The sequence below is a fragment of the Gorilla gorilla genome, chromosome 9 (assembly GCF_029281585.2).
Source record: "Gorilla gorilla gorilla isolate KB3781 chromosome 9, NHGRI_mGorGor1-v2.1_pri, whole genome shotgun sequence".
Lineage (NCBI taxonomy): Eukaryota > Metazoa > Chordata > Mammalia > Primates > Hominidae > Gorilla > Gorilla gorilla.
This window is the reverse complement of record NC_073233.2, coordinates 108,731,478-108,758,579: the sequence shown is the minus strand read 5'-3', so window position 1 is coordinate 108,758,579 and position 27,102 is coordinate 108,731,478. Positions and strand designations below refer to the sequence as shown.

Genomic DNA, 27,102 nt, shown 5'->3' with positions numbered 1-27,102 from the left:
AAATAGAGCTGTCAATTTATTCAAAAAGCATCCAAAAAAACAATTATGATTCATCTCACTCTATACTATTTGGTTGATGCAAAAGTAATTGCAGTTTTTGCCATTACTTTTGCATAATGCTAATACGACTACTATGGATATATTCCTATAGTGGAAATTCATAGAGTTGACATCAAGTGTTCTGAATACCTGCTTTCCACTAGTATTCTAGAATTTAAACGAGCAGTGTGTCAGGAGAAACCAAACATTCAATCTGAGCCTCTGACACAAGTAATATGTCTGGCCTGTAACACAATTTCATTCTGAATATACCATCTTACTAAGAAACTTTAAATAAATACTTCCATGACAACTGTTTATAGATAATTCTTCTAATCTCCAAGTATCTGAAACAGCAGAACCCATTTCCTTCTGTCCTTCAGTTCAACAACCCCATTACTAATCTTTTCTAATGCCTCTCACAGATGCACGATGCTTCTTTCCCACAACTGTAACTTACCAAGAGCCTCACTTTCACAGCAAAGTATCAGGTGTCTCAAAGTGCCATAGAATACACTACAAAGGAAATGTTTGTGGTCCATGGATCTTATCCATTGCAGTTAAGTAGTATCATCTGGTTGTTAGGCAAGGGCCACTTTGACTCAGCATTTTCCACTCTGCTTTGCCTGTGTGGACCAAGCTGAAGAGGTCGCTGACTGCAGTGGAAGATTCTACCCTTAATCAACGGCCCTGCCTTCCAGCTGGCTAATCAGCCCAAACATGCTTGCGGGAAATCTCCAAGGCAAAGGCTGAAAAGCAGTGGAGTGTCACTTGTAGAATTAACTTTATGCACCAAATGAGAAAATACCTAAGTAAACAGGAAGTAAAAGAAAAAAAATAAGTACTTTCATGTATGTTTATTTCACAATGCCAAAAGAAAACTGATCTATACATGTATTTCGGAAGAACATGCCTTTGTTGTTGTTGGTGTGTGTGTGTGTGTGTGTGTGTGTGTGTGTGTGTGTGTGTGTGTGTGTGTGTGTGTGTGTGTGTTTTGTGTTGTTTTTTTTTTTTTTTTTTGAGACGGAGTTTTGCTCTTGTTACCCAGGCTGCAGTGAAATGGCGTGATCCTGGCTCACTGCAACCTCTGCCTCCTAGGTTCAAGCAATTCTCCTGCCTCAGCCTCCCGAGTAGCTGGGATTACAGGCATGCACCACCCCGCCTGGCTAATTTTGTATTTTTTTTAGGAGAGGATGGGGTTTCTCCATGTTGGTCAGAAGGCTGGTCTCGAACTCCCGAACTCAGGTGATCCACCTGCCTCAGCCTCTGAAAGTGCTAGGATTACCGGCATGAGCCACCACACCCAGCCAAACATGCTTGTTTTTAATTCACTATTCACTTTACTAAGCAAGAACTACTCGGCTGCTTAGAAACAATTTAGTACTAAATGCATCAGGCAGATAAAATACACAGAATCACCACCACCAAAAAACTAAATGCAATAATATTAATGCTCAAGACCGGCTTCATTTCATCACAAATTTAACCTTCCAGTGAGTAGGCAAAGGCATAGTATACTGTTCGGTGTTCTCAGTTGATCTGTCCTGCAATTGAGATGTTTACAAAACAAAATAAAATGTTATTAAGACTCCTGCCACTGCAACTGTAAGATAACTTGAACCTCCAAATAAGAAAAAGATTTCCCAAACAGATGAAACTTACTCTTTTTGGGGGCTAGAAAACTTGGAATATGTGTACTAGGGAAAGAATTTTTCACAAAGCTCTAATTCAATTTTTTATAAAAACACCATTGATGAAGTGAAATCTTGTTAAGTCAAGGCTCTGAAATAAAATGGCTTCATCTGAGGAACATGTTGACTCTTTCAGATCAGCTCTGTGATTTGGTGCAAGTCACCCCATCATTTTCCTCATTTGTAAGCAGGTATAACACTAGTACCCACACCTCACAGTTTGCTGTGACTATTTAATTAGGTCACAGATTTTCACTGAAAGTCCCCGCCAATAAAAATTAGCTATTATTAATTTTGAAGAGACTCTCCTTGCGCTAGGATACCATGTTCTTGTCATTTCTTCTTTCTTTTGTTCCTTCCTTCTCAGCCTCCTTTCCTAACTTTCTTTCCCCAAACATCAAGTGTTGAGAGAGTTCTTTGGTTATAAACATCCTGGGTCCTCTTCACGTCTCACTCTATTCTTTCTCAGAGGGATCTAATCTACTCCCATGATTTCAATAAACACCTAGAAGACAGAATTCCCAAATGTTTGTTTCTAATTCAGATCTGAATACACACCTGCTAACTCAACATCACATGGATGTCTCAGAGGAGCCTAAATTTCACTCATATGACTGAAAACTCAACTTACCATCACTGCCATCCAACATAAATGTGGTCTATATCAGTAAGTGGTTCAACAACCACCCAGTTATGCAACCTGAAATCCAGAGGGACATTCCTGAAATCTTCTCCTCCTAACTTTCCAGTATGTAACCCACTTCCTACTGTTGTCATTTCACCTCTAAAATAGCTTTCATACATCTCCTTGTCCCCACAGTTACTTTCACCCTCCTTATCTAAAGCCACTAACTGCCAGCCCCAAAACTGGTTTGCCCAGGTAGTCTGGCCTCCTACCCATGCATGATATGCATCTAGAATGACATTTAAAATACAAATATGATATCACTCTCCCGCTTACGTTTCTATTGCTTATCACTGCCCTTAGGCTAGGGAGTAAAATACTGTGAGTCATTTATAAAGCTGCACACGTGGCCTCTACCTCCAGGGTCCACTGTGCTCCAAACATACTGGACTTTCTTCCACTAAAATGCCAGGCTCTTCCCTCCCCGACCAAGAAAACCTTCATTCATTCCCATATTCCATTCCCTTTTCTGGAATATTTGTAAGTTTTTTTCCCTTCCCACCATTGTGTCCCCTTTTTCTTCCTCATGACGTAGGTCTCTACCTAACATTTCTTGCAGAAGACATTTGTTGATTTCCTGGACAAGTTCAGATCCATTAATGATGCCCTTGCGAAGCACTCTGTACTTTTGCATCGCAATCCCTAATACACTTGTAATTACTTCTATGTCTGTTTTTCATGAAAGATAATAGGGACATACACACGGGAATCATCTCTGACTTGTTTACAGCTACATCCGTTCATCTTATCAAACACCATGCATGCCACGTGTGAGCCAACCATGAGACTGATAAATATTTGCTGAATTAATTAACATAAAAATGGTTCTGATTTTAGTCCTTCACTTGAAAATTGCTCACAATTGGTGGAGAAATGCACATAAAATTCTAATCAAGGCAAACTGTGTTAACTTCTTATGGGGAATATGTGTAAAGGCTATTCAATCCTAAGAAAAGGAAACCAAATAGGTTCTGGAAGGGGAACATCTGCATGAGAAAGGCCTATATAAGGAAGGCTTGTTTCTGGTGCTGGGATATGAAGTCTGGGAAGACTTCAAAAAGTGAAGGGTAAGAAGTATTCCAGAGAGAGGGAAAAGTTTGGGCAAAGACATGATTAGTGTCAGGTATATACAGAGACGGGTGAACAGAAAACTGTGCCTGCTGGTGGGTAGCAAAGTTCAAAATTCCAAGTTGTGGAAAGCTTTCATTATCAAAATTAAACTGTCAAGCAGAACCACAGAAGGTTTCATCATTGGAAGAATGACGTAATTGGAGATGGTGAAAATTTGTTAATATGTTAGAAGGAGGGTGTGGAGGTCAATTAGTAGGCTATTTCAAATATTTCAGACAGAGGTAAAGAGGAAAGGAGTAGAAATAATTCTGCATTAGAATGGACAGCACTGCTCGAATGGGGAAGGGATACGACATTGACTAAAAGGAAAACTCAAACAGGGTAAGAATGAGGGAAGGATGGGAGATGATTAGTTCTATTTTAGAAACCTTAAGTTTTATATGCTCCCATGATGTTGCACAAGTGGTTAAAATATGGCTCTAAGAATGAGGATGCAGGCAAATTTCAGATGATGAGAATCAGAAAAAATTTAATTGGTCCATAGTCAATTAAACATTAACAAAAAGGGTTTGTGACAAACATTTCTAAATTTTTTAAGAAACACATATTTTTATTTATAAAAAATACAAAGAATATTAAAAGTTCTCATATAATCACTGCTTGAATTTTCAATGTGCCCTGTGCCTAATTTTTATTTTATTAAGGAACAGAGCTCCTCATAATTTCACCCTGTCTTCAAAATCATTAATTTCCTATAATTTTTGGGAAAGGAAGAACTCATTTATAACACGCTTTTTATCTACTCAGTAGAATAATAACATTTTTTATGTCTAAAAGAAGTCCAGTCTTTGTAAGTCTCTATGCAAAAAGTTTTAAATGATGTAAAAAATCTTTTAAAAGGTCATTCTAATTTCAAAAGTGTTAACATCTGCAATTATGTCATCTTTAATTATCAGGAGAATAACTGAAGAATAATAAAATGTAACACTTACTTTTGCTGCACCTATCTGTTCTTTTCGAAATTTCTCAAGTGGTGCAATTAATACATCGTTAGCGTTTTGGATCTGAAATAAAAAATGCATACATATTAAATCTTGCATAATTTCATGCCAACAACATTGAAAAAATGGCTACTTTATCCAATGTATCAAATAGACTGTTTTTGTTTTTGTTTGCATCTATAAAAACAACTTACATGTTATATACAGTTCTTCTACTATACAATTAAGCTGTTTTCGCATATTATTTCCCTTGATCCTAATAACAATGTGAAAAATATGAAAATAAGTACTTGTTGTGGTGAAATCTTAAATTTCTTCTTCTAAGACTTAACTAAGAAATAGCACATTGGGTATTAAATTTACAAATACCTATAATTACACTGGTTTAATGTAGCCAGTTCAAGCATCATTTTAAAATTAAACTATATAAAAGCTCTTCCATTTTGCCATTAGAATGGTAGAATTCTATAGCTGCAAAATTAGGCTTATTTTTTCCCCTATTTAGTTAGATTCCTCATAAGGAGGAATTGAGGTTTGCCTGAACATTCTCATAATGTTTCCAACCTGACTAAAATAGTATTTGATTCCATTTCAGTGAAAACATATTTTAGCCCTAAATTCCACATTGAGATTTACTTAAACTTTAAAACAAATAAATCTTTTAATATTGATCTGTAAGACTACTACAATGGGAGTGCAAGATATGAAGACAAGCAACTGAATGAAGCAGACAGAAATTTCTAAGGATACCATTACTCTGGAAAGGAATGTTGATTTAAAAAACAGCCTTTAGAAAGCATTAAAATAAAGAGGAGGCCCAGTTAACAAAATTTGTAATTTGTTCTACCACTATGACAACTGAACATAATCTATTACATGAATAACAAATGCCAGGATAAAGAGAGGAAAACTCTTATTTTTAAAATATATTATCCTACTTTAAAATAGGTTAAAAGGTATACAGGTGTTCCATGTACTATTTTTCTAACCTTTTTGTAAGTTTGAAATTATATCAAAATATGTGCATTTCAATAAAAGTGTCACTTTCCTTATTTTGATCAAACTGGTTTATCTCTAGTCAAGTTTAATTTCTTAAAGTCCATAATATAAAAATGCACACAGATAATATACAAAAATAAAAACTAGAGTGTTGACACCACTATCCATGATCCTGTTAATCCTCGATTTGCAGAAAAATGAGAACGACAGATCTTGAAAAGAAGACCAAAATCCTATGCTGTGAAAGCATAGAAAGTGGATTAATACTGAAAAAATCTTGCCTCAGACAATGAGGGCCAACTGGAGATACCACTGGCATCCATCACCTAATCCCCATTTCTGAGCTCAGACAGACATACCTCCAGATAGACTGTGCAGGCGTCCTACTGCGCAGACATTATTGGAAATAGTAGTAAAATAGCTCACTTTTAATTCTCTCTCTAAAACCTCTTTGCCCTCATTAAAACCCCAATTACATAAACACACACACACACACACAAACACACACACACACAAACACACCTATCCAGATTGTACAGATGTGACACATAGCTGACTTCACCTTTAAAGTTAAGTTTGCATAAGGGGAAAGACAGTATCATAAGCACTTTAGTGTAACTTGGAGTAATAGCAACAATAAAGCCTACTATTTATTGAATGTTTACTTTATGCTGGAAATTGCAATAAGTCCTTCACAAGCATGAGCTAATGTATTTAAAGCCAGCTAAATGGCTGGGAGAGAAATTCAAATCTGAAGTGATAAGGAACGAGGACGGGTTTCTGTAGTATTGACAGATGCGTAGCAGGAATTCCAGAGACAGTTCTATGGAAGACACAAAAGGACTCAATGACAATTTGCGTAGAGGGAGAAAGAGAGAGGAATCAATGGAAAAACTAAGGTTTTGGCCTCAGCCACTGGAACTTTGGTAACGTATCAGAATTGGGGCAAATGAGGTAGGGAGTATGCATGGTAGAAAAAGAATAAAGGCAATGGTTAATTTCACTTTGGTCCAGTTACATCTGATGTCATGGAAAGACTCAAAGAAATATTATGTCAGAAATCCCATCTCACATTGGCAGAACTGATAAATATGAATGGATGTTTTTTATTGGGAAGGAAAGGATTGTGAAAGAGTAGATGGGCTGATGTCATATCCTAAGACCTTGGCACTCACATTCACATCCAGTGGTTTACATCTACCCCTTCTCTCGCTGTTACATACATAGGACCTCAGAATAAAGCAAAAGCCAGATGATGTAACAAAACAGAATAATTAACAGCCACCCTGTGGCCTAAGTATAATTTCCTATCTCTATTTCTTCCACATTTCTTGGGTTATTTTTCCTTTGTTTTCGGATTTGCTTTGATTTTTTTTCCTTCTTCTCCCGTTCTATTAATGTGAAACTGAAGGAAGAAATACATAAGTGGCAAAGGTATTAAACAGAAAAAAAAGAAGGGTGTGAAAACATCCAACACGGTGATAAAGAAGAACAGAAATGATTTCTTGAGTGTTTCTAATGTGTCAAATACTACATTAAGGTCTTCACAATATAGAGATCAAAGTCAATATTTTATGGGTAATGAAGTCAAACATATAAAAAGTGATCTGGAATGTATTAAAAACATGAATGTTGGAGTTAGATTCAGCTTCATTTGAATCTAAGTGCCAAAACTGACAACACACAGTGTTTCATCCCTGTACTTCTTAAGGTTTTTATAAAAAATTAAAAGCAAAATAAATTATTTTGAAAAAAATCACTAGCATAGATTTGGCACATGGAAGGCTCTCAAAAAATGTTAACTTCCTCAAAGAATTAATTGAATGTCTACTCTGTATTCATAACTGTCCTAAGCAGTCTTATAGTTTCCCCCAAATGATTTAAAATGTAGTTATTCAAAGCTAGAAATTGAAATCCAGATTAATAACAGAACTTATCCAGAGGTCTAGCAGTAGTAGATAACCCTACATTTTTCCATAAACCATTATAACAAATGCCTGGCTCTACCTCTGAAAAATGTTATCACTTTTGTGTGCAGTCAGTGGCTGCTGTTCACAATATGTAAATTTAAATTCAAGAGATCAAAATGGAAAATGCCAGCACTCAAAGGGCACTAAGTGGATTTACAAACCAATTTGGCTGCTTGTGAGCCTCATCTTTATACATTCCCCCTGGGAATACATGACTTTTATCCCTACACAGTGGTCACTCATATGGATTAAACTCTCCAATTCTAAAGCAATCCAAGTGTGAAGTCAAGAAGGTGTTAAAATTTTGGTAGGATTAAAAGAGTTACTGTTGCTACTACATAAGAAAGGAAAATGCCATATAAAGGGTAGGAAACCCTTATTTAAAATGTGAATTAGAGTACAACTATGGTGACAAACCTTGCAAAGTTAAAAAATAAATGTAGAGAAATGCAATTTTTGCTCATATGGAACTCTTTCATCCGGATTCACAAAACAGGCTTGATGAAATTCCTTCCAGAAGGGTAATACTTGGGGGAAAAATCAAGTCAGAGTTCAGGAGATTCAGGATCCCATAGTATCTGTGGAATGTGCAACTTTGCATGACTTTACTAAGATGCTTTAGAAAAAATACAAAATCAATTTTAATACTCTCCCTAAATATTGATAAGATAAATTATTGAAGATGCCTTATTATGGTAATGAAGAAACAATTAACTTATAATTACTAGCCATTACCTAAACCTTGGCTTTAAACAACTTATTTTTATAGATATTGGTCTACATTTAAAGTAAAAAACAATTACTGGTGATTTCACTTATTTTCAGTAGAAGAAAAGCAAATCTGATACTTGGTAATACTTTACAATATAGCATTTACCATGCATTTTACTGTGGGTAGGTTATTTAAGTCAGGCAATTAAGTTTCCTGTCACTTTCTTTTGCTATTTCAAGTGGTTCTAATAAATAGCCACAAGGGGGTGCACATAAATCATTCAAAAGTAATGGCTAGAAACGCTTTTACGTGGTTTGAAGAATGATTCTCCAAATATGTTTGGATTTCCTTTTTTTCCCCCACATAATCATGAATTATAATTTTCTATGGATCATGCATTTTCAAGTGCTATCTGATAGGAATTTTCAGTGCTTGCTTTTCACTGCTGATAATCTTGCCACACTTAATCATTAAAAAAAAGTAGCAATGGAATAAAAGAAATCTGAAAGGTATGTCTCTTAACAATTTTATTTTTACACTACCTCCCTTTCCAGGTTTTGATTAAAATCCAGTGATGTTGGTGCCAGTCACAGCTCATCACTAATTAATGACTATATGTCCCATTATCTTGCAACTCATTAGCTAACACATCAGAATGTCAGAAAAATTACAATTCCTTACCTCTCATTTTCAAAGCAATAAAACACTCAGTTTTGATGCAAAGATTTAGTTATATATTCTCAAGTACTATTTAAAGCAATACTTCTGATATTGTAAAGTACTATTTAAAGCAATTGCTTAAGGCTATAATAAGCTACACTATTTACAACAAAAAACATAAATGGTACAGTTCATTGCAAAAATAATTTCCTGTTGAGATGTCAATATAAACAATCAATAAAAAGTGGAAAGACCACAAAGGTATGTAATAATAAGTGAAATGATCATAATCGATGCAGAAGCTATCTACACCGTCTTCGACATAAAAGAATGGGTTATTTTCCCATTCATATTTGCAACTGAATCACATCACAGCTGAAAATCACATCACAGTTCTAATTTGTGATTGATTACAAGCAAGCATCTCTTCTCTGCCTTGTCCCAAACTGTATCTAGTTCCTCCTTCCTCAACAGCTTCTTAGGAAGAAGTTCTGGCAAGGGGTGGGGAACTGGGGTGCTAACCTGGGGTTCACTCCCTGGTACTGGCCAATTTAACTCTCTGTAGCTACATAATATAGACATTCTTCTCTAGGTCAGCAAATCCACAGCACCACTAAACTAGATCTCAATGGCCAAAACTCACACGAGGTATAGAGGATGGATACACGAGCACGTCTTGCATTAATAAGTAATCAGAAGTCAAGGACTGAATACATTTTACTTCATACACTTTAATGTGAGCAAATGACTGAAAAAAACATATCGCCATCTAAAAACAAGTGCTATGTAAGGCTATCTGGATACTAGTCATTCAATTAATTCTGACTTGAACACCACTTGCGGCTTCAGCATTTGAATGTTTTGGATCTACTTAGTGACAGAGTTCCACTATGAATCCCACCCCACTGGACCTCATCAGTTAGATCTAACTCTTACTTGAATTTAATATAACTTTCATCTTTCTCCATTTTTACCAGCAATAATACTTTTCCTATGGAAATATATTGGGAAAATTAATTTAAGTTTCTGGAGAATTGTGCTATATGAATACCCTCTTCTTTTTCAGAAGGTAAGTAGAAGCAATACACTCTCAGGAGAATACTCCCATTTATTTTTAATTAATTGGCCTAACCATGACAACTATGCAATCTTGATCGAGTTACTCAAACTAAGTTTTCTTTTCTATATAATAAAGATGATAATATGTCCTTATCTCATGACCTGCTTATAAAGGTTAAATTTTTTACTTTATGTCTAATGATCATAAAAATTTATTAATAAAGCATTAATTGCCCATTAAATTCTTTCTTTTGAGTAGGCCAGTTGCAGTGCTCTAGATTTTTTTTTTCAATGAATTAGGAAGCTGCTATTGGAGTTTTAGTATAAGAGTGAAATCTCACTAGCACATACTTGATGTCAAAGCTTATTAACTGTAGAAGAGTAGTTAATAGGGGTAAAATGGCAAGCAATCCTCTCTACTTCTAGAGTTTATAACTACTGCTGAATGTATAAATCAAATTAAAGTTTGCTATTTTTTAAATAAAACCATCTATACTCATAAGGTGGAGGAATGGAAAACCATTCAACCAAGAAGGAATTGACCATTTTCACAGAATCTAGCAGAGAAAGTGGGAGAGGAGAGTAGATTGTAAAATTTCATATAATCCACTGTGATGTAATTAACATCATAACTCTAGGTGGTAACAAATGAAACTATTTGTGTACTAAGTTATTTGAACCACAAAGGTAGGTTATTTATTGTATCCTTCTTCTTGTTCTTAAACTACTTTTGTTTTATTCCTTTCTACCCAGCAATCTCTAATGGGGGATTAAAGTAAGAATACTTTTTAAACATTTAAGCATTGTGGAAACATTTTCAAATACCAGACTTAACCATAACATATTGCCTCTCCACTTATTTACTTATCACCAGCCTGATTACTGCTTTTTCATTTATAACCCTTTAATATTGGAGGCTAAAAACAGTCAGAAAACAAAGTCAAACTTCTTTTCAACTATAAATATCAAGATATGTGAAAGGTCAAATTAGGATTGACATCTTAAAAGCTGCTTAAAATAATTACTCCAAATGACCTGCATATACATTCACTTTAAAAAAAATACTTTTTTTATTTTGACCAAAACGTATGCATTTAAGAAAGCAATTTTATAGAATTTTTTAAAAGACTATATTAACTCAAAGGTCACACAGGGAAGATATTTAAATTATGTCATTCAGAACGTGTATTCTCAGAGAGAGATTTAAGAAATGTTGCACCCTGAAGTTGTTTCATTCCAACAGGTTAAATACTCACTCCTGCATTTGACTAGGTAAAAATGTTCTTCGGGGATACTGGTAAGGTTACTTCAGCCAGTCCTCTACCTTTGCACATTCTAAGGAAACACCAGGGTCTGCTGAATTTTGTACCTCTGGTGGCACAACTAGACTACTCCAGTGATGTTCCTATGTTTGTTAGTACTATAGAAGATGGCCAAAAATATTCCTATAACACAGTTGCCCCATTTATGTCAATATCCTCATGTTCATGAAAATACACCTCCTCCCATTCTCCCACCTCAAAAATCAGAGACACTGTACATCCCAAGCTGAGCTAATTAGGGCCTCAAAAATATTTCATTTTACATGTTCTAACCCCTAACTAGAGTGGGGGAAAGTGGCTTTGTGTATGGGAGCAAGGGGAGGGAGCTTCAGCAAAGTGATAATTTATATCACTCCCTTCCTCCCGCTTAATGCTATTTCTTGCTAATTTTGCTCTATCCTTCTTGGTGTTCCCTACTAAGTATCTTTGGGTTGAAAAAATAAAATCATTCATCTGTTATAAATTATTCATTTGTGAATTTAAGCAAACTTCTGATAGCCTTTGCAAGTTTAAAAGCAAATAAAATTCATTAAATAAATTCCCAGTCATATTTTATAGCAATTGCATTTTAGTAGCTGAACGTTAATATAATTTAATCATAATTGTTCAGTATTTAGATAATAGCAGATTGCTAAAAGTTTAAGAAAAATGGAAGATATCCCAATATATATGCAATTTCTTAAATTACTTATTGTAGTTGTGCATTAATGGGGGAGAATAGGAATAAAGAGGAGGACAGGAGAGAAGAGGGAAAGAAGGAAGAAATTATGCAGGATACAGATGTACATAAATAAAGCAGAGAATGATCTAACTAATACAGGGAGAAATTAAGGAAAATTAGGTCTGGGGCCAGCAGTGTGTTAAAGCAGGCTCATAGTGGCTCACAGAACCTTTGTGCTCATCTCTTCCCAACCTGCACTGGGTAAGTGACCTTGTGTTGAAATCAGCCAAGGTGGGAGGATTTACTCAGTGAAGATCAGCAAGCACTACCAATCAGATTTCTCACACATACGTAGGCACATGTATGCACGCATGTGCATACAACATGCACCTGAGTGCCAGTGGTTGACTTTTTACCAACATACCACTGCCTGGAGCCAAATACGTAATTACGCATTGCTTAACAATGGGCACGTGTTCTGAGAAATGGATCGTTAGGCGATTTTGTCATCGTGCAAACATTGTATACATGGAATGCCTTCTGAAGAACATGCCTGAGACTGTTTTATGGTTAACTTCATTATAAGTAGAAGTATACACTCTAAAATAATGATCAAAAGTATAGTAATACATAAACCAATAACAAAGGTGTTCATTATCATGATCAAGTGCTACGTATTACACACAATTCTATGTGCTATACTTCTACAGATGGGCAGCACAGATTTGTTTGCACTGGCATCACCAGAAACACGTAATGTATTGCACTATGACGTTAAGGCAGCTATGATGTCATTAGGCGATAGGAATTGTTTAGCTCCATTATAATCTTATGGGATCAATATCATGTATGTGACTCATTGCTGACTGAAATGTTATGAATACATGACTAAATATAAATGGCATGCACCATGAATGCTGTTGCTCTTGTTAGCAAATAATGTTTATAGCTAACATTTTGTGATCATTCATTCAGTGTTCAGGTTCATCCCTAGAATCTTTCACAGTCTAGCACCATAGAAAGCTACTATCTCCTGGCCAGGCGCGGTGGCTCACACCCGTAATCCCAGCACTTTTGGAGGCCGAGGTGGGTGGATCACCTGAGGTCAGGAGTTCAAGACCAGCCTGGCCAACATGGTAAAACCCCGTCTCTACTAACAATATGAAAATTAGCCAGGCATGGTGGCACACATCTGTAATCCAAGCTACTTGGGAGACTGAGGCATAAGAATCATTTGAACCTGGGTGGCGGAGGTTGCAGTGACCTGAGATCCTGCCACTGCACTCAAGCCTGAGTGACAGAGCAAGACTCCATCTCAAAAAAAAAAAAAAAAAAAAAAAAGAAAGCTACTATCTCCCAGATAGACTTGTGAAGCTAAAACTGTCACCAGTGCTAGAGTAGAAGTTTGTGCCAATGTTGTTAGGGAAACTCAGAAACCAGAAAGCCTTACATGTGTAAAATTAAGTATAAAGAAGTACAAATGAATTTAATCTTTTCAATATTGGAAAAGACATATTTAATTGGAAATGTTATAGGTTAACAGATACATGTTTAAAAGAGATGCTTTAATAACTAGATAAAAGAGATCTTGTATAGTTAGCACTCTTTACCACTATTTGTTGTTTAATATAGGTGTTTTTTGAATAAATACATAACACATAACAGCCACATTATGACCACAACACGGTATATATGGTCAACAAGACTGCATGTACTACAGAGGTCCCATAAGATTATAATGGAGCTGAAGAATTCCTGTCACCTAGTGATGTCATAGCTGTAGTCACATTGCAGTACAACACATTACCTTTTCTGTGTTTAATATGTTTAGATACACAGATGCTTACCATTGTGTTACAATCACCTACAGTATTCAGTATAGTAATATCCTGTATAGATCTGTAGCCTAGGAGCCTTGAGTTACAGTGGAACCATGTAGCCTATGTATTATTTTCATATTTTCTAATTTCTAAATCTTCAAAAGTAGTTATTTTCCGTATTAAAATCTTTTTTGAAAAGTGATACGCACTGTCTATTGCATCCCCAAACACGGTTTCAGTATTGTGCTGATGCCATGTTTATGTGTGTGATAAAAAGTCAACTTCAGTAGAATAATGATGATTGTTCTTGGCTTATGAAATGCTTACTTGAAATAATATAATGATGAAGTAAGGATCAGCATGGCTACAGTAAGGTTAAGAAGAGATCATTAAAGGAGGAGCATTTCTCATACATAATTCTACCCAATTAAAGTTTGAGAAATGAGAAAAAAGGAATATTCCTTCAGAAACGTAAGCATCATAATATTACCTTTTCCTAGTTCACTTTCCCTGGAACAACACTTACTTGGGATGTTTATGTCACATGCTATCTCGATATAAATAAACACAGGAAACATGGTAATTGGAACTTGTACAGCTAAGAAAAAACAGCACCAGAAGCTAATACACACACACAGTATATCTTTACTATAAACTAGCCCCTTAGTGTCTGTTTGGATGTGAACATTTTAAGGATCTCTGAGAATTAGGGGGAAAAGAAAATAATCTTTTTAAATAAATAATTCCTTGATTGAATAAGCCAGCAAATTTAATCACAGTGTTGTTAAAAATAAAACCAAAAAAAAAATTAACTAAAAGAGAAAACTTTAGAGCTTTAACACAGAATACAAAGTCCATGAATACCCAAAAGTTATCTACGTCCTACAATTTAGCAAACAAGAGATATGATTTATTTTGCAAAGATTTTCTTTTAAACTTTCCCAGGCGTTTGAGCACAGGCTCTTAGTCATAGCTAAGAATTACTTCCCAAATAAGTTCCATATGTTATAACTCTAGGCCCTGGTCTTTTCCAAATCCAGATCTGGTCATAAACTATGGGCCAGTTTTCCACACTGTACAGCTGTCAAAAGCCTTTCTTACCCAAGGAAGTAAAGAGCCTCTTTCAGCCCTTAATGTGAGGTCTTACATCATGTGAAGAATGAGTGATATGTCAATACTAGAGAAATTCTCTTTAAAACATATGACAAACAACATTTAAAAAATTACACTTTTCCTTATCTGTGAAAAGCATGTTCCAACAGAAAATACAATCATTTAATAAATCATTAACATCTGACCTCTTTTGGTCTTACCCTTAGGCCATGGCTTGAATTACTTTCAGTTCATAGAATTGGCTATGAGGCTGTTTAAGATTCTTCTCCAGAAAATGAAGCTTAAAAACTACTTTTCTTCCAGACAGCTTGAGACATTTGAGACATTCACACTCTCCTGCACTTATCACGATGCGTACAATCAGATAATAAGACAAAGCAGCAAGGCTATGCCATGTGTCACCTGAATCATCCTATATAATTATGAAAAACTGCTCGCTTCTCTTTCTTTTGCCTCCTAAAAAGTTAAGAGATATCTACTATATTTAGTGGGAAAGAAAAGTTACATTTTGGGAGGCCAAGGTGGGCAGATCACTTGAGGCCAGGAGTTCAAGATCAGCCTGGCCATCATGGTAAAACCCTGTCTCTACTAAAAATAAAAATAAAATAGCCAGGTGTGGTGGCGCACACCTGTAATCCCAGCTACTCGGGAGCCTGAGGCAGGAGAATCACTTGAACCTGGGAGACGGAGGTTGCAGTGAGCCGAGATTGTGCCACTGCACTCCAGCCTGGGTGACAGTACAAGACTCCACCTCAGGAAAAAAAAAAAGAAAGAAAGAAAGAAAAAGAAAAGTTAGCTCCTTAGATGTCCAGTTTACATGAGCAGGAAGATGGTTGCTGGTTGTAAAACTCTCCTTCTTATCTCCATGTTAACCCGGTCCCCAAACACAGAATCCTAACAACAAAACATAATGTCGATAATCGCATCCGGTTTGTAACTTTCTGCTTTTAGTAGTGTCCTAACACATTCAAGTATATTACTAGTTAAGGAATATTTTAATTAATCTAAATTACTAATCTGAAAATGTTGGAGGGAAAAATGCACGTTCTCGGATAATTCAGGAATACAGTAAAATTGAAATGTATGTTACAACCATCAAAATTAAAATAGCTTTGCATACTAACATAAAGATACAAAGCTAATGACATCAGTGTACCTTACCCCAAAGCTTCCCAATTCCCGCTTCATATGTCATCGTGAGAGCACCTAGGTGTTATCTTAACAGGCTTTTGACTCAGGTGACCTTTCAAGAATTCTTTTGCAGAGTAAAAGGAGCAAAGACAGACTCAACCAACTTAATCTTACATTTCAAGATAAGAAAACACTCTACACTCCATCCATGGGTCGACTAATGCATTTTCAAGCTTCAAATATCAGGTGAAGTGAAAGCTTAATAATGCTTTCTCCAACCCAGATGTTTCTGCCAAGCTTCTTATCTATAAACTGTCCCACTCCCACGGACACCTCAAAAACACACCCTCAATGCAGGTCCCAGGCTTCTCCACTCCACTGATTTATCTCCTCTCAGTGAATGGCACTATATTCAGCCAACTGTCCAGTCATCCTAGACCAAGGCCTCTCCTTCACCTTCTGCGCCCAATCCAGGGTCTCCCCGCCGCCTTAGCTTGTCTCCAGTCACATCTCTCCAGGTTAAATGAGCAATTACACAACTCTCAGCCCTGTGTTTCACGACCTACCTATATTTAACGTTCCACACAGCTGCCAGAATGTTCTCTTTAAATGGACAGTATTTCACTCCCCAGCGTTTATCATCTCTCCACAACCTTCAATAGAGAAGGACTTCCTTTACCCCAGTATCCAAGGGCCCTTAAAGAAAAGGCATCTCCTTACCTCCTAAAAACCCTTTTTGCTGCCATTCCCACATGAGAAAGCCTTGATTTCTACCATGCGCACGGCAGATGCATTTGACAGTCCTAACTTAAGCACACCTTGAGCATGAGCCTGTATGGCAGATGCCCTGAACGTGTGTTCAGAGTTCCAAACTAAGGAATTGAGAGTGGCCAACTGGAGATTCATTACTTATCTATGTGGAACATCTGAACCCTCAGCTCATCCAGTGGAACACAGGCCATTCAGGGGATCGAGGCCTTTGCCTTGGGTTAAATAAAAATTGCCAGGTGGAGGTTGTTAGTGGGAGGCTGTTAAGTGAAAATACTATGTAACCTGCATGCTTTTTACAAGTGGGTTGGTGGTTCTTCTGTTCCATCCCACTGTCACTGGACCACTCTGTATGTAAGTTTCCCAGTAATAAAGCCCTGTGTTTTGTGTGCTGGCTCTGGGTCTCTTCTTCAGCTGCTTGAACCTGGTGTCATCCTATTGAAGTTAACAGGGGTCTGGCATGCCACCATGTAACACGACTTATAAATTCTAGCTCCCCCTGGACCTCTTCAATCCTTCTCTCTGTTCCACTTGTTCCCTGTCTGAACACCTCTTACTCATTCTTTAAACCTCAGCTCAAGTTTTACCTCCTTGCTGAGCCTTCCCTAATATTCCTAGGTTAAGTCTCGAGGCCCTTCTTCAAACTCCCACAGGATATTGATCATATGACTATCACAGCAGATACCAGTACTCTGCAGACCACAGTGTGCACAGTGTGTGTTCCCATCCAGATTATGAGTATTTTTGAGAAAATGCTTACGTCTCCAGCTTTTATTTTTGTATCCCCCAAAGAAGAGAGCAGTATCTGAGGCATGTAGTTACTAGCCAGCAAATACTTATTGATATAAGCTTATTGGTTGGAAGTGGGGGTAGGGTAGGAGGTGGAGAAAGAATATGGAAGACAGGAAGTTAGAGAGTGGAAAATGCCAAAATCAAACTTAAATGATAAAGATGGACAATGTCAGACTTTACATTCCTACAAACTAAACATCATTTTCCTATTCATATATCAGTTTCAGTCTCAAACAATGCTCTATCCATGCATACACTAGCTGAGTGTGAGGTGTTCTGAGGAACCATTGAGGAAGAAAAATCAGAAATGCATGGATTCAGTATGAAGATACCCTTTGTCTCTTTTGGAGAAAGAGAAGATTTTAATAGATAGCAAATGAAGACCACCTTCTACTTAAGCATGCCAAGTTTCAGGTCTTTATCACATACAAAAACAAAAGGTTAATTACCTCATTAACTTTTTACTTCTACTTCTAAAAGGTGAATGGATGAGATTAACTTCTGGAACTTTGTTTCTTTGTAAACTCTAGTTACCATTTTGGAAATGAATCTTGAAGAAGCACTGGGGATAGAGCAGGGAGAACAGGCATGCTAAATGCTATTTGGCAAAATAACCTATCCCTAGCCATTTATTAGAAATAAATAAGCAATGGCCTGCTGTCTTATCACTGGATGAGGCCTTGTTAGCCTCTGCCAAAAACTCAATTAGGCTGATAAACAATCTTGGAAGAATGAAGGGTCAAAAACACAGCTTCTTGTCATCTTTGAGCTTACTAACCAGGGAACATATTATCTACATTACTAAGGTACAAAATTACATTACTGAATTACAATGAGGACAACTGGGCAAAAAGGTGAAAACAAGGGCAAGACTATGTAATGCTGTGAAGTGGATAAAATCTGTTTTCAAAAGCTTCTATCTCTTCAGCTACCCCTAGGTAGGTTTTCTTCAGCCTTTATTCGAGTGTGTTTATTTTATCTCTGAGTAGGCTTTGTCTGGCCTTTATTCTAGTCTGCTTACCATCACTGCCTCCTCTCACTAAGGACTATGCTTCCAGGAAACCTAAGTTTTATTTTTTAATTTTTTTTATTTTCATAGGTTATTGGAAAACAGGTGGCATTTGGTTACATTAGTAAGTTCTTTAGTGGTGATTGGTGAGATTTTGGTGCATCCATCACCCAAGCAGTATACACTGTATCCAATTTGTAGTCTTTTACCCCTCACCCCCTTCCCACCCTTTCCCTCTGAGTCCCCAAAGTCCATTGTGTCATTCTCATGCCTTCGCATCCTCATAGCTTAGCTCCCAATTATGAGTGAGATTATATGATGTTTGATCTTCCATTCCTGAGTTACTTCACTTAGAATAATAGTCTCCAATCTCATCCAGATTGCTGCCAATGCCATTCACTTCTTTTTATGGCTGAGTAGTATTCCACTGTATGTATATGTGTGTGTATACACATATATACATATGATATATATACATATATGTGTGTGTGTGTATATATATGTGTGTGTGTGTGTGTGTGTGTGTGTATATATATCACAGTTTATCCACTTGTTGATTGATAGGAATTTGGGTTGTATCCACGTTTTTGCAATTGCTAACTGTGCTGCTATAAACATGTGTGTGCAAGTATCTTTTTCATATAATGACTTCATTTCCTCTGAGTAGATACCCAGTAGTGGGATTGCTGGATCAAATGATAGTTCTATTTTACTTCTTTAAGGAATATCCACTCTGTTTTCCACAGTGGTTGTACTAGTTTACATCCCCACCAGCAGCGTAGCAGTGTTCCCTGTTCACTGCATCCAAATCAACATCTACTATTTTTTGAATTTTTGATTATGGCCATTCTTGCAGAAGGTGATATCGTACTGTGGTTTTGATTTGCATTTCCCTGATCATTAGTGATGTTGAGATTTTTTCATATGTTTCTTGGCCACTTGTCTATCTCCTTTTAGAGCTGTCTATTCATGTCCTTATCCCACTTTTTGATGGGATTTTTTTTTCTTGTTGATTTGTTTGAGTTCATTGTACATTCTGGGTATTAGTCCTTTGTCAGATGTATAGATTGTAAAGATTTTCCTCCCATCCTGTGGGTTGTCTGTTCACTCTGTTGACCGTTCCTTTTGTTGTGCAAAAGCTTTTTAGTTTAATTAAGTCCCAGCTATTTATCTTTGTTTCTATTGTATTTGCTTTTGGGCTCTTGGTCATGAAATCCTTGCCTAAGACAATCTCTAAAAGGGTTCTTACAATATTCTAGAATTTTTATTATAGATTCAGGTCTTAGATTTAAGTCCTAGATACATCTTGAGTTGATTTTTGCATAAGGTGAGAGATGAGGATCCAGTTTCATTCTCCTACATGTGGCTTGCCAATTATCCCAGCACCATTTGTTCAATGGGGTGTCCTTTCCCCACTTTTTGTTTTTGTTTGCTTTGTTAAAGATCAGTTGGCTGTAAGTATTTGGCTCTATTTCTGGGTTCTCTTTTCTGTTCCATTGGTCTATGTGCCAATTTTTATACCAGTACCATGCTATTTTGGTGACTATGGCCTTATTGTATAGTTTGAAATCAGGTAATGCAATGCCTCCAGATTTGTTATTTTTGCTTAGTCTTGGCTTTGGCTATGCAGGCTATTTTTTGGTTCCATATGAATTTCAGGATTTTTTTTTATAGTTCTGTGAAGAATGATGGTGATATTTTGATGGGAATTGCACTGAATTTGTAGATTGCTTTTGGCAGTATGGTCTTTTTCACAACATTGATTCTATCCATCCATGAGCATGGGACGTGTTTCCATTTGTTTGTGTTGTCTATGACTTCTTTCAGCAGTTTTTGTAGTTTTCCTTGTAAAGGTGTTTCACCTCCTTGGTTAGATATATTCCTAAGCATTTTTTTTTTCCTACTATTGTAAAAGGCATTGAGTTCTTGATTTGATTCTCAGCTTGGTCACTGTTGGTATACAGGAGAGCTACTGATTTGTGTACATTAATCTTTTATCTGGAAACTTTGCTGAATTCTTTTATCAGTTCTAGGAGTTTTCTGGAGGAGTCTTTAGGGTTTTCTAGGTATCCAATCATATCATCAGCAAACAGTGGCAGTTTGACTTCTTCTTTACCTATTTGGATGCCCTTCATTTCTTTTTCTTGAATGATTGCTCTGGCTAGGACTTCCAGTACTATACTGAAGAGAAGTGGTAAGAGTGAGCATCCTTGTCTTGGTAGAATGACTGGTAGAAATAAGCAAGAATCCATCTGTTCCTGGACTTTTTTTTTTGTTGGTAATTTTTTTATTACCACTTCAACCTCACTGCTTGTTATTGGTCTGTTTAGGGTATCTAACTTTTCCTGATTTAAGCTAGGAGTGTTGTGTCTTTCCAGGTATTTATCCATTTTCTCTAGGTTTTCTAGTTTATGCATGTAAAGGTGTTCATAGTAGCCCTGGATGATCTTTTTGTATTTCCGTGGTGTCAGTTGTAATATCTCCCATTTTGTTTCTATTTGAGCTTCTTTGGATTTTCTCTCTTCTTTTCTTGGTTAATCTTGCTAATGGTCTATCCATTTTATTTAACTTTTCAAAGAACCAGCTTTTTGTTTCATTTATCTTTTGTATTTCTTTTTGTTTCAATTTCATTTAGTTCTGCTCTGATCTTGGTTATTTTCTTCTGCTGGGTTTGGGTTTGGTTTGTTCTTGTTTCTCTAGTTCCTTGAGGTGTGATCTTAGATTGTCTGTTTGTACTCTTTCAGACATTTTGATGCAGGCATCTAGGGCTATAAACTTTCCTCTTAGCGCCGTCTTTGCTGTATCCAAGAGGTTTTAATAGGTTGTGTCACTATTGTTGTTCAGTTCAAACAATTTTTTAATTTCTATTTTGATTTCATTGTTGACCCAATGGTTATTTAGGAGCAGGCTATTTAATTTCCATTTATTTGCATGGTTTTGAAGGGCTTCCAGGGAACCTAAGTTTTAAATATTTCCATTCATTACCACACTCTTTGGCCTACCAAGAAAACCTTATGATTTCTATGCCTTCTTTCATGAAGACTTTGCTCCATGCTTCCTAACAACTAGTAATTCTGATAATTTACACTGATTTACTGACAGGTGCTAATATGCTTCTTGGGCCCTGGAAGCTAATTGTCCGAGAAAATGTAAGACAGAATAATAATCCAATGTTGGGACTTTCAGTGTCATGGATGGTTTAATGAGAGAAGTAATTGGGCTGGTGAAAAAATAGTTGCTGCTATATCTATTTGCATTGCAAAACTTGAATAGGTTCTCATTTGAACTAATGACAACTTTATTGTAGGTCAAGTTCATATCTAGATAACATGGTAATAATGCTTCCCTTCTCAGTTTATGCATGTAGACGATGGTGAACGTAGGAGCTATATTTAAGTGTATGCTCAGTGAAGGTTACCGTCCAACCAGAAGCAAGACACAGACTATTTTTTGTCATAACTTTTCGGGTGAGAACTTAAAATTGTTCACAAATGAAGTTCTTGTAAACTGAAGCTAGATGTTTTTGGCTTAGTTTGCAATACTTCGATCTTTAGCCACTAGGCCATAATTCATTAATTAATGCCTGTAACTCAATCATTTTCAAGCAAATACTTACAGTGTAATACAAATCTCTCCTGGAGCTTGTTTACATAGTTCAGGAAGACAGACAAGTAAGCCAAAAATAAACAGGATAATATCAGATAATGATAGGAGCCACAAAGAAAACAAAACAAGATGATGTGGCAAAAAATGACGGCAGTAGGGGGCACTGAATTAAACTGGATAGGCAAAGCCTCAGTGAGGAGATACCTTGGAACTCCAGCATTACTTACAAGAACTCCTCACCCGCCTCCAACTCCTACTCAGAGATCTGGAAGAAGGCTTTCAGGTAGAGAGAAGAGCAAGTGCCAATGCCCTAAGACATGTTGATGAAATGAAAAGAAGGCTAGCATGATGAAAGCCTAGTGAAGGCAATGGAAAATAGTCAGAGATGAAGACTGGGTACAGAGCACCGAAGGTCTTGAGAACCACGGTATGAAATTTAGATTTAATTCTCTGCTGACTACCACAGAAATGCAGAATGTGATTATAACAATAAAGGATGAAAATTATATTCTAACTCAACTGATTCCACATTTTGTACTACATGCCATTGTTATTCATAAAAGTGTTATACTTCTGAGGTTTTTAAAGCCACTGTCACTGCAAAGAAGAGTGAAATCCACTGAGAGTTGAGGGGAAGTTCTGCCCCTAAATTGAACTCAACTCCTGAACAAACCAAAAAGTAACAGCAAAAAAAAAAAATCTGGAAAAACCCCTTTGGTATTAACTGTCAATAACCCAACAAGTAAATCCAAATATTTGCAGCTTTTATCTATGATTCTACACTGACAAGAGCTAACAAGGTTAAAGCAACTTCTTTCCAGGGTGAAAGAAAGGATTTTTGTACTTGAATTAACCTGAGTTGTGCCTCACATTTATCACATTTGATGTCATCTAATTATAAAGTAAATGCCTCGTTACACAAAAGTGTACGTATCAAGAGACTGTATTTCATGGCACACCTATAAAATGAATCTGTTCTTCACATGTCAAAGTTATACTACATTGAAAATAAGGGGGAGCATTGAGAACGATCATAGCTAATATCCTTTCTAGGAGTAAGGAGACTGAAGCCCAAAGAAGATAAAATTTACAATTGTTTAATAGCAGACTCAGCACTAACATAGTGTCTTTTACCTAGCTGATCTGAAGTAAAATGATGTTTTTCTTCACTCGATGATAACCTATCAACAATTTAATACAAATTTGGGAACAACTTTAGACACTTCTGTATATTATTAAGAAACAATTAGGTGCTTCGTCAGAAATGGATAGCATTACATTAATTATACCATAAAAATATTGGAATGCTAAAAGCAGAAGGCTTCAATTACCTTGCTTTAAAATAAATCCATCTCCTTTTTTCTTTTAACCCTTCTAAGTGTCAGCATCTGTGATTTTGCTGTGCTGGGGGATCTTGGTCATATGTACCCTTTTTGATATGCTCTAAGATCAAATTACATGGTCAAAAAACTTAAAGGAAATTAACATTAAATACTGTGTTCATATTATTCACATTCTAAAGTCAGATAATTCAGATTTATATATTTTACTCATTGAATATCAAGCCCCTTATATCCTTAACACTCAAAAATGATAGGTCTTGAACAATCTCTTGAGTCACCTCTGAGAGGAAATGCTGAAGGGACAGAGGAACATTTTCAAACTTTATCTCCTCTTTGGAAATCCCTGCAATAGAAAATCACCATTACTGACAAAAGTGTCACAGCGACCTTGGGTGTCCCAAGGCAAAGAACTAAGGGAGAGTTGCTTTGTGACATTACTTTGCAGGGGACGCATCATTTGCAGGAAATGTAGAAACATTTAGCTGTTTTAAAAGAATATGGAGGGCATGTTTGATACACATATTCAATACATTCTTTCAAGAGTTCTTTCTTTTTTCAAGCATTACACTACTTTCTTTATAAGCCCTAGATATGATTTAATTTGAAGACTAGTTCATATTTTTACTTTTGATCCAATTCTAGTCTCATAAAATAAAAATTCAGGTCTCTCTGGGTCACACCACACATCTAAAAGTTGACAGTATGGTCTGGCACTACAGTCTCCTTCTAGGAGAAGTTTGGGAAATCATTCTAACCCCTAGTTAGCTCCATGTATCTTAAGAATCACCAATTATTTGAAAGCTTGGAGGTTCTAGGAGGGGAGTGCAGCTACTCATATACCCTTGACTGAGACTGGTCCTCCTTTATCGGGGATGGTCGTCCTCTTCGACTGAGAACGCAGCTTTGGGAGGGACGTGCATGGAGCAGTGAGGATGGAAGGGGACACCAGCCTAGCCAGCCAGATCAGCCAAATCAACCCTGGTAATCAATGGGGTGACAGATGTCACAGCCAGATCATCCTCACATCTAACAACCACCAATTATTTGACATAAAACTGAACACACTGCCTAATCAGTCGCTCTTTACTGCAGTGGTATCCAACTCTGCCCTTGGGCAATGGTGCTTTTACTCTATTCCATCTCCAGACTTATTCCACATATCCTCATGTTACTCCTTTCCATTTTCTTCATAGCAGATCCTGTCAAGAGCGTTTCCATTTAGCTGGTGTGTGGAAGTTATAGTATGTTTTAACTAGAGAATGATAACTCCAACACTACCATGGTGATAGCCATTCACACTCACCTTTATTGGCTACAGAGAAAGTTCAGGCCATTATTTTTTGTTTAAAAAAAGGACATTGTCTTCCATTAATCATTGATCTAAAAGATCATAAAATCTTGATGAGACAGATTTAGGATTTGCAGATACTGCTATATCTTAGGAACACAAATATCATTAAGAATGGCTGGCCAAGAGTTGTCAAGTCACTCTCCATTTAATTCAATAAGAACTAAGTAAGCCTTAATATCTAGAAAGGTGGTAAGCAGGAAGGGATGCGAGGCTGCCATGTTATAGCTGTGTTCTGTAGATGATATGCAGTATATATACTAGAGCACATAATACATACAAGTAGTATATAATACATGGATGGCCCTTGTCCTAAAAAAAAAAAAGTTATAATTTCATTGGGACACTAGGAAAACTAAGAGAAATAGTTTCAATGGTGGAAGTTAGTGCAAGGCTAAATAATAGAAAAAGGTTGGGAATTGAAGTGCCTTCCTAAGAATTAAGCTAGGCTATCAACTAACACAACAATATTTTTGCCCCTGTCAATGACTGATGACTCAACAACTGATCCTCAATGAAGCATTATATGCCCTATGAACAGATTAAATGTAGATTTTTTTTTAAACACTATCTTTTTTTTTCTTGGTGTTTCTGTTTTATTTTGTTTTGTTTTTGAGATACGGTCTTGCTCTGTTACCCAGGCCAAAATATCGTAGCACAATCACGGCTCACTGTAACCTTGACCTCCTGGGCTCAAGTGATCCTCCCATGTGGCTGGGACCACACGCACACACCACTATGCCTGGCTAATTTTTTTGAGTTTTTGTAGAGGCAAGGTCTCACCATTACCCAGGCTAGTTCTGAATTACTGGGCTCATCCGATTCTCCTGCCTCAGCCTCCCAAAGTGCTGGTATTACAAGCATGAGCCACCAAGCCCAGCCTACACTATCATATTATAATTAAGATATCTTTAGCTTGATGAGCAGAAGTTTGAAAAGAGGAATGTCTATATACATTGTCTTTACTCACAAAGGACTTATTAATTTCAAAGAGAGAAAAGGTAAGGCCACAGTGGGAAAACTTGGCAGACACCGCTTTAATCAAGTGATCAAAGTTTACATCAACAGTAATGAGAAAAAGCAACGCCAGGTGCCTTAATTCCTGCCCAAAATGCAGGAATTTATTCAGAAGGAAGCATCACACAAACCCAAATTGAGGAAATTTCTACAAAATAACTAGCCCAAACTTTTCAAACATGTCAATGCAATGGGAAACAAACAAACAAACAAAAACAGACAGACAGACTCAGGAACTGAGGCAGGCAATTAGCGAGGGAATGGGGCTTAATTATTTTTAGGCAGCTAAAAACAACACAAACAGAGCCAAACAGGTTAGCACAAGACCTGTCTCATAGTAAAATAAAATAAAACAAAATAAAATAAAATAAAATAAAATAAAAACCTGTTAGACTGCACCAATGAAAACAAATTGCAGACATCCCGCTAGGTGAATATAAAAATATAACAACAACAACAAAAACAGCCACAACTAATTAAATCCAAGATGGCCAAAAACTTAACTGACTGCTGACCCTTGGCTGCATTATGCCCGTATTATCATAAAATTTCCATGGAAAAAACCTCCCATTCTCATCGTGCACCTGATACAATGACAGTTCCAAATTAAGCATATTTACTAAAAAAAAAAAAAAAAAAAAGGATGACACCTAGATTCTGGGAACTGCCTGTGCATTTCCTGGAAAACCTCTCCCCTTGTTATAAAATATTCCATGCCTTCATTATGTTTATCCATATAGTATGTAAGCCCTGACCACCTTGCAGGCAGCCATTCTTTTGAGCATGCCTGCGCTCGTTTCTTGTGTATCTGCTTTCACTCCACAATAAAACTTTTATACTTTCACTGTGATCTCATTTCCAAATTCTTTTGTGTGACAAAAACAAAACCTAAACTAGCCTTACGGACAACAAAACCATTCCAGATTTTGATGTCCAAAGCCAAGAAAAAAATATGTATATATAAAGGACAAAATTGTGACAATTAGCAAAACTTGAAAAAAAGATTCTGTGGTAACAGTAGTCTACCTGTGTTAAACTTCCTAATTTGGATAACTGCACTGTAGGTATATAAGTGAATATCTGTGTCTTAGAAAATACACACTTAAACATTTAGGGTTGAAAAAAAGCATGGTGGTTGAAACAGTATCAAGACAAAGAGTCGTAAAGCAAATTTGGCAAAATGGTGAAGAATATAGGAAAGTTCTTTCTATTCTTGAAATTTTTCTATAAATGAAAATTATTTCAAAAGAAAATGTAAATATTTTAGCAACTACTAATGAAAATA

At 36.5% G+C, this 27,102-nt stretch overlaps 1 protein-coding gene across 1 annotated transcript in view; it reads right to left on the bottom strand.

The window, feature by feature from the left end:
* Positions 1-27,102, bottom strand: part of ARHGAP42 (Rho GTPase activating protein 42) — a 303,541-nt gene that overhangs the window by 127,492 nt on the left and 148,947 nt on the right. Inside the window, exon 4 of the mRNA XM_019037646.4 lies at positions 4,479-4,550. Coding sequence (XP_018893191.1) covers positions 4,479-4,550 — 72 coding nt within the window. The remainder of the gene's footprint in view (positions 1-4,478; positions 4,551-27,102) is intronic.